Source organism: Equus caballus, chromosome 30 (genome assembly GCF_041296265.1).
Source record: "Equus caballus isolate H_3958 breed thoroughbred chromosome 30, TB-T2T, whole genome shotgun sequence".
Taxonomy (NCBI): Eukaryota; Metazoa; Chordata; class Mammalia; order Perissodactyla; family Equidae; genus Equus; species Equus caballus.
In genome coordinates this window covers 36,842,300-36,853,766 of record NC_091713.1, presented here as the reverse complement: position 1 = coordinate 36,853,766, position 11,467 = coordinate 36,842,300, and the positions used below count along the sequence as shown (strand labels likewise).

Here is an 11,467-nt window from a genome sequence, read left to right as displayed (position 1 = left end):
TCTGTGCCTTCTCCTCTTGCAGCGTCTCCCTGTGGCCGCCCCTCTTCTCAGAGACTGGAGGTTGCTGGGAAAGGAATGGGGTTTGCCGTCTACACGGCCTGCCTCCCCCCACCCTCCCACACCACGCACACTCTCCTCCCTTCCTTTCCTCTGCTTCTTCCACACCGGCTTCCCAGTGGGTCAGCCTCTCTGGTCGGCCCGCCCGTCCTGCTCACCAGCAGATCAAGAAGGACTGGACCTGGGGGCACCCTCTGGATATGACCGTGGAGGGGTGGGTGGGTCAGGGAGGGGGCTGTGAGTGGGTGCTGATTCGGTGGGTCGCCCAGTCCCTCCTCGGGCTCGGAGATGCAGGCTCCATCTCTCCACCTTCCCCCTCTCCCAGGCCCGCTCTGTGGGTACCTGGCCCTACCTGCACCAGCCCACAGCCTCCCTTGTCATTTCTCTGAGTGAGACGCAGGTTGTCTGGCCAGAACCTCACAAAGTCCTGGCTCCTCGGGAGGGTGCAGGTGGCAGTGGGGTTGGCGGGCAGGCCTTAAAGTGGACCGTTAGTTAAGACTTTCTGGCCCTTAAAGCTGAGTAGCCCTCGGCGGGGGACCAGAGCTTCCTGGTCCCAAAGTATCTACGGTGGAAGTCACCTGTTCCTGAGGAGAGGGAGCCCGGCCCTTTCTGTCCCCTGCAGGACAGTAGGGAGGGGGCCCGTTGGCCCGGCATCACAGTCACAGTCCAGACTGACCCCCAGCGCTCTCTTCCCCTTAACCCTGCAAATCCCACGCGCTCCTTAACCCTGGCCCCAGACCCTTCGAGACCATCATCTTACTCACCATCTTTGCCAACTGCGTGGCCTTGGCCGTGTACTTGCCCATGCCGGAGGATGACAACAACACTCTGAACCTCGGCCTGGTAAGATGGGGACCTGGTAAGACAGAGACCCCCTTCATGGACCGCCTGCTGGTGAGTGATGCAGGAGCTTCCATCCGGAGGATGCAGACCCCGCCCTCCCAACCACCTGCAGGGCCGGCTGGGCAGCTCGACAGCTTTGCAGGGTGGGCCTGCTTCTTCTGGATCCCGCCGTGTCACCAGCTGGCACTGCTTGAGATCTCTCTGTGCCCGGGCACCTTACAAGCATCAGCTCCCGTAGTCCTCACAAAAACCCCGTCCGTGGAGCAGTCCCATTTGACAGATGCGGATGCTGAGGCTTAGTAAGGCCGGCTGGTGAGCGGTGGTGGCCGGCTCCCCTCCCCGGGTGTAATCCAGAGTCCCCATGCTTCCGTCCAGCCTGCTTCCTGGGGTGGCAGTGGGGTGGTCTGGTCTCAGGATCCCAGAAGGACACGGTTGGAGTTCTGTACCTCCTCCTCTGCCCCATCCCAGCTAACATGAACGCAGAACCACAAAATGCCAAGCTGGAGGGGGTTTCCAGAGTCAGGTCCTTCCTCCTCCCATCTCTCTCTTTTGTGGATAAGGAACAGGAGATTTGGAGGTTAAAGGACTTACGTACCCAAGAGCTGGATGATAACAAAAATGCTTAACGGTTAGGAAGCGCTGTTAGATGCCGGCTTCTGTGCTAAATGTTTTAGGGTGCCGTCTTTTTTAACCCCCGTAACTACCCCTGTGAAGTCAGTAACGTTGTTAGAGCCATCGTAAGACAAGGAAACTGAGGCTCAGAGACCTTGCCCGGGGTCACCCACACACAGGTCTTCCCTAGGGTCTCAGACTCGGACCTCCCTGGCTGTCAGACCTGCCCGGGTCTCCGATGTGCTGGGGAAGCCCCCGGAACAGTGGTCTGGGGCATTTGCTGTGCAGCATCCCCAGGGAACAGGACAAGGGACCCGCCGTGCCAGCAGGCTTTCTCCTGCACTGGCGCTGCCGGCGTGGGAGGGGACAGCCGCTGAGCGGGTGCCCAGGGCCTGGGAGCGAGGGGTTTCTCTCCGCCTCTCGTTTTTGCTGGTTTCCATGGGAATCCGTCTTGAGTTGCGGGCGAGAAGCTGGGCGTCTAAGTGTGAGCTTGGCTGGACATGGAAAAATCTCTGAGCTGTGGAACGTGGAAGGAGAGGGTCGGACATGGGCAGGGCTGGCGCAGAGGCTGGCGGGCAGGTGATTCTGGAGCCCGGGCCTCCACCAGGCAGGCTCAGGGCCCCCTGCCCTGCAGCCTTTCATATTTTATCTCCGAGAGAAGGGGACCACTTTCAAAAGAAGCTCCGCCCTCCTGGAGGGTATTGAATTCCACCTTAGTGGGTGCGGCGTCTCCCTCTTGAAACAAAACGGCCACGCTGGATGTTTCAAATGGTCCTGTGGTTCCTCTTCAGCCTGGGGGCTGGAGTTACAGAGCCTCCGTGTGCTCTGAGCTCACAGGGATGGGAGGATGACTCCCCTGGAGACCTTCCCAAAGCAGCGAATGTCAGAGCTGGGTGGGCCATTACTGGTCAGTGAGGGATGCTTTCCTGTGAAGCCCAGAGAGGGCAAGCGATACTCAAGGTCACACAGCCGGCTGAGGCCTCCTCACTGTGCTGCTCAGTTACTTGTTCATGTCCACAAAGCCAGCAGGAGAAATGAGAGGACTTAGAGCCCGAGGAGAGAGGCCAGATACTTCTCTCCCGCTTGCCCGACTACCTGCTTTGTAGGAATCCCAGAAAGGCTGGGGACCTCCCAGTCATCCAAAATAACCCGGAGATTTTTTTTTTTTTTGGAGGAAGATTAGCCCTGAGCTAACATCTGCTGCCAATCCTCCTCTTTTTGCTGAGGAAGACTGGCCCTGAGCTAACATCCGTGCCCATCTGCCTCTACTTTATATGTGGGACGCCTGCCACAGCATGGCTTATTGCCAAGTGGTGCCATGTCCACACCCAGGATCCAAACTGGTGAACCCCGGGCCGCCGAAGTGGAACGTGCGAACTTAACCGCTGCACCACTGGGCCAGCCCCAACCCAGAGCTTTTAAGAAGGGACCAAGGACCAGGTCTTCACTCACTTTCTCATTCGTTTAACAAATATTTGTTGAGTGCCCTTTCTACCCCTGGCACATACTGGGGGTATAATTGGGAACCATAGAGACATGGTCCCCGTTTTCACAGAACTTAATTAATTAAACCAATTAAATAAGTCGTTACAAGGAACCAGGTAGTTGAATGGAATGGGGAGCGTGCAGGGTGGAGGTTGTGCTGGAGGAGAACCTGGCCAGGCTTGGGCTTGGGGCCGGGGAGCTTCCCTGGGGACGGGAGGAGTGACTTGAGAGCTGAGGATGAGGACGGGTGCAGCTCCCCAGGGGCCCACGGTTTAATGCCCTGTGGTCGCAGTACCGATGTTTTGAGTGGTTTCGTCCTTGAACTCGTTTTGTAAGTGACATCCACTGGGACAATGGCACATGCACCAGGAGCTCTGAGCCCTGGCTCGCATGTGGTCCCACATCCTGCCACCTCCCGTCACCTCCCCGCCTCCGAGGACAGACTCTCAGCTCCACCCCTCGCCCCCCGGTGCCCTGGGCTCTTTGGTGTCTAAGGACAGGGCGTGGCAGCGGCTGTCCCCACCCTGGGCTGACACTACCGCAGTCCCTTCAGTGGGCAACTGCAGGCCGAGCCTGCGGCCCACACCCCATCCAGGTACTTCGTGCCTCCTGGGCCGAGGCTGCAGTGCCCTGGGTGTTGTCTGTCCAGCTTGGGTGGAGGCAGCCGGCCTGTGAGAAGGGAGATGCTGGCTCCACGTCCCACCTCCGGCTGGGACACAGGAGGTCTGGCTGCCGGATGGTGGTGTGGGGACCTGGCAGCTGGTGGGCGGCGCAGGCCCTGGGTCACAGAGGGAGGTGCCTGTGGGCGTCTGCACCTGCCCCACACAGCATAACATAGGCATTAAAAAACCACCACCGTAGGCTGGAAAGGAGACCAGAGAGGGACGGCAGACGCTTTTTACTTTAGTTCCTTTAACGGCACTTCTTTCCTACGCTTTGAACAAGGCATTTTCGTTTTGCACCAGGCCCCCCAGTTCTGCAGCAGGTCCTGATCAGGGATTCGGTGTGAAGGAAAGGTTCCAGAAGCCGGACGGGAGAGGGTTCCAGGCCGAGGGTGCCCCGTGAGCAAAGGGCAGGGGGAAGAGACAGAGGGATGAGTTGGGGATTTAGGAAAATTTGAGGCCACTGTGTGGAGTGTGGACTGGGGTGGGGTGGGGAGGCCACTGAAGTCATCCCAGCAGGAAATGGGAGAGACGATCCAAGTACTGGTGACGGTGGAGATGGACGGGAAGATGACATCGGAGGATATTTAGGATCTACGGGACTCCATGACGGATGGATATGGGGACGGAGGCATGGGGGAGGGCAGAAGAAGGAAGGATGACACTGGGGTTTCAGGGGTGGTGACAGAGCAGATGGTGGTGTCACTTACCAAGACGGGCAGCACTGGGGGAGGAGCAGGCTGAGTGGAGGAGGGACTTCAGGCATGTCGAGATCCAGGTGCCCGTGTCCACTGGGCAGGTGGATTTGCTAGTCTGAATGTTTGGTGACAGCACTTTCCTCATGTTGGGTGATGGCAGCCTGGCTGGGGTGGGGTGGTCAGGGGGCACCGGAGCGGTATGGGAGGGAGGCAGGGAGCCCAGGAGAGCACGTCCCCAGTCCCTCCCTGCCATCCTGCTTTCTCCTGACTGTGAGGTGCTGCCTGCCCAGGCCAGAAGAAACACTCAGGGCATCCAGCCCCGGCCCCTTGGCTGGGCTCCCTCACCCAAGAGAGCAGCCTGCCATAGACGTGGAGGGCCTGTGCCCAACCCAGCCCACCCCAGAATTCTCCCAGCAGAGGGAGGCTGGGGGACGCAGGTCACAAAGGGGCACTGTTTGTCAAAGAAGCAGGAGGATGGAATAGACACCAAGCCACCACCCGGACCACCAAGAGGGCAGCGAGATGTCCAAGGGCAGCTGGAAGCCAAGACCAGAACCCAGAGCCCCTGTTCCCAGCCCAGACCGAGACCCCCCAAAGCCAGCTCTGCCCCTTGAAGTCCCACGTGCTCCCTGCGGTCTGCAGGAACCCCGCTCCCAGGGGCACCCCGTGATTAAATTACGGGAGACCATCCCCTTGGCCAGCCTGAGCGGACCCCCGTGGAAAAGCAACATCAATGATCAGAGTTGCGAATTATCGGGCACAAGCTAGAAATTGATGGCTTGGCTACATTATCTCCCTTCATCCTCAGAGCAATTCTGGGTCAAAGTACGGTTTTCAAGAAGTGACAACACGACTCATGTATAGAAGGAGCACTGTCAAAGATTAATTCAACTCGTACGAGAATAAGAAGGAGGGTAAAGCTGGTTCAGAGCCGTTAGAGGAGCAGGGTATGGACTATGGGGGGAAGCCACAGGGACCAGGGCGCGGGTCAGATGCCAGGCTGGCGGACGTCCTCCAGGCAGCAAAACCGTGGCTGCCGGGCTCATCTTCTCTGTCTGGCAGAAATCGTTGCCTCTCGACAGAACAGCCAGAGTTAGACAAAGGCACATCCTCTGAGTCCGTGGATCCCGGGGTGGGAGGGACACTTGGCAACATCTGGAAATGGGCATCTAGTGGGTTGGGTCCAGGGATGCTGCTAAACATCCTGCAGGGCACAGGGCAGCCCCCCTCCCGCCAACAAAGAATTATCCCGAAATACGAACAGGGCTCGGTCGAGAAACCCTGCTCCAGATACTGAGGTCATCCTTGGCCAGGCCGGTTATCAAATACTGCCACAAAACATTATAGGACATGGCACTCTCCCTTTGCCGATTTCCACGTTCTGGATGATTTTTGGGGAACCCCGGTCAAGTTGGCCTTGCGTGCAGCCCGGGGTGGGGCGGGCGGCCTCTGGGCCCCTCCTGGGCTGGAGCGGCGCCCGCCCTCCAGAGTCAGCAGCCTCGGCCCGCCCCCCGTACATGCCTGGGGTTCGGGTTGCTGCACAGTCGTCCACGCGGCTGCAGCCCGAGCCCCTGGCATCCAGGGCGGCTGTGTTTTTATAGGGTCTGGAATGCACCCGCTGCCCTCTGCAGTCAGCTGCCTGCTCCACATGGGCATCTGGGGAGGCTTGGGGCTCAGAAGGACCCCAGCCCTGGCCTTGCCCTTCAGAGATCCGGGGCCTGCGGGCAAAATGACAAGAAAGCCTGGCTTTGGGCCCCGCTCAGAGCCTGCCCTCTCCCACCTTGGGGACTCGGCTGCCCTTCTGGGGACCCCCAAGTCCGCACCCCTCCCACCAGGGCCAGGGCCTACAGACACGAGATGGTGAATGAAGGAGCCTGTGAAGAAAGCTGGCTGCTTGTCCAGGCCATGCTGTCTCTGGGGGAGTCGTGGGAAAGCACAGGGCTTTCCAGCCAGATGAATCTGCCTCCATGCTGGACCTCGCTGGCAGCTTCCTGGAGTCTCTGAGCCTCAGTTACCCCATCTGTGCACAAGGGACCACAATAACCACCCTTTTGGGACTGTGACATGGATGAGAGCAACCACTTCACGTCCCGCCTGGTACATGAGAGTTGCTCAAGAAATATTCATTCCTCTCCTTCTCTGCCTTCCCAGCAATCACTGAGCCCAGGCCTGGGGAGGTGCGGGGCATGGTGGGTCTGGAGGTGGGGCAGGAACCGACAAACCCTCCCAGATGTCCCCGGTCTGCCCTTTCTCATACTATGGATGGTGGTTAAGACCACGGAGCCTGGAGTTAAACTGTCTGGATTCTCGGGATGGCTCTGACGCTTAGCAGCTGTGTGATCCTGGAGAAATTACTTAACCTCTCTGTGTTTCAGTTTCCTCCTTTGTAAAATGAGGGAAAGAGGAGCCCCTCAGAGTGTTCCTTGAGGAGTAAATGCATGTGTTGGCTAGAGTAGGGCCTGGTACCTAAGTGGGTGCTTAAGGACCTCAGTATTATTATCACGATCACCCGAGACAGTGCTGGCCTCCCAGCCTCTGCCAGGCCAGGCACCTGCCTTCCCTCAGCCCCGCATGCATGGACTCCTCCTGTGCTCTCAGCTCCGCTGTCTCCCTTGTCTAGGAAGCCCTGGCTGGTCTACCCGCCTGGACCTGGGGGAACCTGGATCTGGGGGGGGGGGGGGCAGGAAGAGCAGCAGGGCAGGAAGGAGGAAGGAGAGCCCATGTGGATCATGTCTGTGGGGTGACAGCCCCTCCCCAACTCATCTCCGTCATCCTCCAAACCCGGGGGCTGAGGAGGTGACTGAGACGGATGCCGGGGCCTGGACGTCGTGGACGGTGCAGCCACAGGACATCAGGCGGCTTCCTGAAGGTGGAACAGGGCCTCTGCGCCCCGGCGCCTCGCTGCCCCTCTGTCCTGCTTTCCTCCTCCGTGAAGCAGGGAACATCGGGGAGCGGGGTGAGACTCGTCCACCGCGGAGAGGCTGCAGGAGCATCGTCATTTTTCCTAGCAGCCAACTTGGCCTGGACCCTGCGCCCCATCCCGCTGGGCTGGGGAGATTCTGGGTGCCCTCGGTCGCCCCATGTGCCCTGGCACATGTCCTGGCCCTGGTCTCAGGGCTCTCATCCATGTCACAGTCCCAAAAGGGTGGTTATTGTGGTCCCTTGTGCACAGATGGGGTAACTGAGGCTCAGAGACTCCAGGAAGCTGCCAGCGAGGTCCAGCATGGAGGCAGATTCATCTGGCTGGAAAGCCCTATGCTTTCCCACAACTCCCCCAGAGACAGCATGGCCTGGACAAGCAGCCATGTAGGTCCTCTGTCCACGCTGGGCGAGGCCACGTTGTTCCAGTCCTGTGGTCCCTCGGGCCCACGCTCCACTGTCTCCATCGAAGTTCGGGATGCAGAAGTCCTTAGGATGCAGGCATCCTGGGCAAGGCAGGACCCTGCTTTCTTGGGGGTCCCCGGGCCTACCCCAGAACCTGCATGTCTTGGGGCGCTGTGTGGATTGACTGCGGGGTGCACATCTGGGCTGCTGGGGAGCCAGCCCTCTTGCTTCAACCGCTTCCTCCGCGTGATGTGTTCAGGCTTCGCAAACACGGGTCTGGGCTGGACCGCAAACCTCTCCTCAATCACCCCTCTGCCTCGGGGACGGAGGAGGGATGAATCCAGGGGGAACACGTCGCTGGCCCCTCAAAGTCTCTAGGACGGCGGGACCTGGCCAGCCCGCCCCCAGTACCTGCTGGGGGGCCCCCCGAGCTGGAGGGGTGATTGAGGAGCCCCTCCCCACCTAGCCAGGGTTCCCTCTCCCGCAGCCAGATCCAACGTGCCCTAGAGAGTTAACAGATAGGGGAGAATGCCCCCTCCCAGCGGGTCACAGTGTGCTGACCCTCAGGAATGAGACTCGGCCCAGGGGACGGGCAGGCCTGTGCTGGGGGCAGCCCTTCTGTCAGCCCCGCCCCCCACGGGCCTGTTGGGGTTCTTCCTGTGGCCTCCGTAGGTCCGGGGACCTTCCAAGGGGGCCGCGGGGCCAGGAGAGCGGAGTCCAGCCTCCTGCAGGCCGCGGTGTGGGGCAGGGCTGGGGGAAGCGGGGGTGGTGACAGCCCCTCCGAGGTCCCAGACAGTGAGACGAGGCTGGACAGGTCCCTTTGCGGGGAGCCCAGCCAGCTGCCACCACCTTTGCACAAAGCCCACTGTGTCCCAGGTCGGGCCCGGCTGACCCTTGGAGGTGAAGACTCGGCCTGAAATAGGGGCAGTGGGAGGATGGGGGGACTGCGGTCTGAGCCCCACTTTTTGAGCCCAGGACTGTGGGAGGGTCCGGCTCCAGTGCCCCCAGGAGCAAGTGCAAGGCCTGTGGGTCAGGGCCACACCAGGCCTACCCCCCCAAGCGTGGCCCGTGGAGCCCCAGACGGAGACTGTGGGGGGTGAGGACCCCCTGAAGGGGACGTTGGGAATGAAGGCCCTTGTGGGGAACCAGTAACGGAGCTCTCACCTGCCAGAGTCGGACGGGCCCCCGTCCTCCCCTGAGGTCAGGGGTTGGGGAGTTGGGACCATCTCCCCTGCTCTGGTGTCGGAGCCTCTGGTCCCTTCTCGGAAATAGAGACCCCAAGGCTGCACCTGTGTGGACTTTGCATCCAATTCCAACGTGTACGTGGGGGGTTTCCCCCTCACCGCCCAGCAATGCTCCCACGCCAGCCGGGGGTCCTGCAGTTCAACTCAGTTCTGACCTTGTCTGCCCGGAGTTGGCATAAGATCCCACAGGTTAAGGAATGGTTTTAGGAGCTCTGTGCCAGAAACAGGGTGAAGACCTTATTATAAATCACAATATCACGGCTTCCTTTGACACCACAGCAGCAGTGACCATTTCCCATTGTTTAGTCATTCAACAAACACTTCTTGAGCACCGACTGTGCGCCAGGCTCTAGATGCGCTCCAGAGCTGAGATTCTCAGATGATCTGTGGGGAAAGACTGGTTTGTGGCTTTTGCTTCAATCTGCCGTGGACTGATGTGTGGGCCCACTTCGCAGGACCACTCCACAGCTGGCGTCACCTGGGACTCGCTCTGTGACTTTGACACCCCAAACTGGCCTGTCGTCCACCGTGCCTGGAGGTTGTGCACGTGGCCACAACAGTTCCCAGGTGCTTGTTCTCAGTGCCTACACTTATCTCAGGACCAGCGCAGTCCCTGATCCGTACCCTGAGTGGCAGCGCGCTGAGGACACCGGTTCCTCCGTCCGATGGCGAACGCTGATGTGGTGGGTGCTGTTGTAGACGCAGGGTTGTGGCAGGGGACAGAGCCAAGGCCCCGTGCTCGGGGACCTTCCATGCAGGTCAGGAGAGAGAGCTCAAAGAAGGAAAGAGACCCACAGCGTGCCATGGGGCGGCGACCGCTAAAAAGAAAATAAAGAGGGGGGCCGGCCTTGTGGCTGAGTGGTTAGGTTCGCGCAGGGTTTCGCCGGTTCGGATCCTGGGCACAGACATGGCACTGCTCATCAGGCTATGCTGCTGGGGAAATGTCACCTCCCTCTTGTCCTTGCGGCAGGAAAAACACGGGGGCCCCACGGTTAGGGAGACACGGGGTCTCAGGAGGCTGTGGTTTGGCGAAAGTCAGCAAAGAGCCACACGGTGTCACCAGACGGCGAGGACACAGGATGGACTCTCCCTGTGGGGTCACAAGGGTCCTCCCAGATGGGTGACGGCCTCGGGGGCACTCTGTGCAATGGGGTGCTGGGGACAGAGGCACGGACGCTGGGGGGCCGGTGGGGGAGCCAGGGCGTGGACGGCCATTCCTCATGGCTGGCCGGAACCCCAGCAGGCCAGCGGGGGCCAGCGGGGTCAGCAGGGGTCATGTCAAGGAGGCCCTTGCCTGCCACGGAAGGCATTTGGCTGGGTAAGGGTTTCCTTGAGGAGTTGTGGGCAAGGAAGCCCTTTTATCTACACAGAAAAGGGGCCGGGCCACCGAGGGCACAGACGACGAAACACAGGGCATCGAGCAAGGGCACTGGGGCCTCGAGCAGAGGGGACAAGGAGGAGGGAGCCCAGCAGGTCGAGAGGCCTGGCTTGGTGGGCGGGACCCGGGGGACAGCAGTGGAGGAGACCAGAGAGACCCTGGGCGTCCGGCCTGGGCACCTTGATGCCTCTGTTGAGACAGGGCCACACGAGGAGGATTCCGACGTGAACGTGTTGAGTTCAAGACAGGACGGAGCCAGCCGACAAGTCCCCTGCGGACGTGACCTCAGACAGCAGCTCCGTGCAAACCAGGAAGCCAACAGAACAGGGGGTGGGCGGGACACAGACCCCAATGAAGGCCTGGGTTTCTCACAAGAAGAGCTGTGATCTCTCGGGCTTTTGGGGAGTGCCGGGCAGCAATGGACCCTCCCCCACAGGAGGCCCTGTAACCGTCAAGACGCCTCTTCCAGGTGGCTGCCATGATCTCTTACAGATGAAGAGACTGAGGGTCCCAGAGGCTCAGGAACTTGGCCAAAGGAGCAGAGCTGGTGCGACCATCACGCCCCATGCCCGCCGCCTCCAGCTGCCGATGGCCGGCTCTTGAGGTGCCGAAGGAAACTGGGATGTTTTGGGGAAGGTTGATATCTTTGATTTGGAAGGACAGCCAGTCTTGCCCGGCGCATCCAGTCCAGCACTTCATACATATCTGGGGAATGACTGTCCGTCATTCCTCTGTGACAGCCTGAGGCCAGGCTGGAGGGGCCATGCGGCAACCCAAGGTGACACTGATGACACTGTTCCTATGACAGAGAAGGGACACCCCCCTCCCCCACCCCCTCAAGGGCAGGGGCCCGTGCCGTGTGCACACACGGGGTTCCCACGGCAGTGCGTTATCATTCCAGCGCTCCAGGATGAGGCTAGGGGAGCGTGGGGGGGCCAGCTGGGCCTTGTTGCTAAGGGGCCGTGGGGCCTGAGTGACCCCATCTGAGGCCCACGGCCCCGGACAAGCTCGCTCCGGGCCAGGCAGCGGGACGGACAGTGGCAGGTGCGGGCAGCTCTCCTGTGTCGGTGGCTGGCTGGCTGCCCGGCCTGTGAGCACGGCCACTATTTTGGGCCCTGTTGTCCACCCCCTCAGCCCCAAGTCTGCTGTCGGTCCCCCAGGGTT

At 60.5% G+C, this 11,467-nt stretch overlaps 1 protein-coding gene across 1 annotated transcript in view; it reads left to right on the top strand.

Moving 5' to 3' along the window:
• Window positions 1–11,467, top strand: part of CACNA1S (calcium voltage-gated channel subunit alpha1 S) — a 65,939-nt gene that overhangs the window by 1,284 nt on the left and 53,188 nt on the right. Inside the window, exon 2 of the mRNA XM_023632431.2 lies at window positions 795–900. Coding sequence (XP_023488199.1) covers window positions 795–900 — 106 coding nt within the window. The remainder of the gene's footprint in view (window positions 1–794; window positions 901–11,467) is intronic.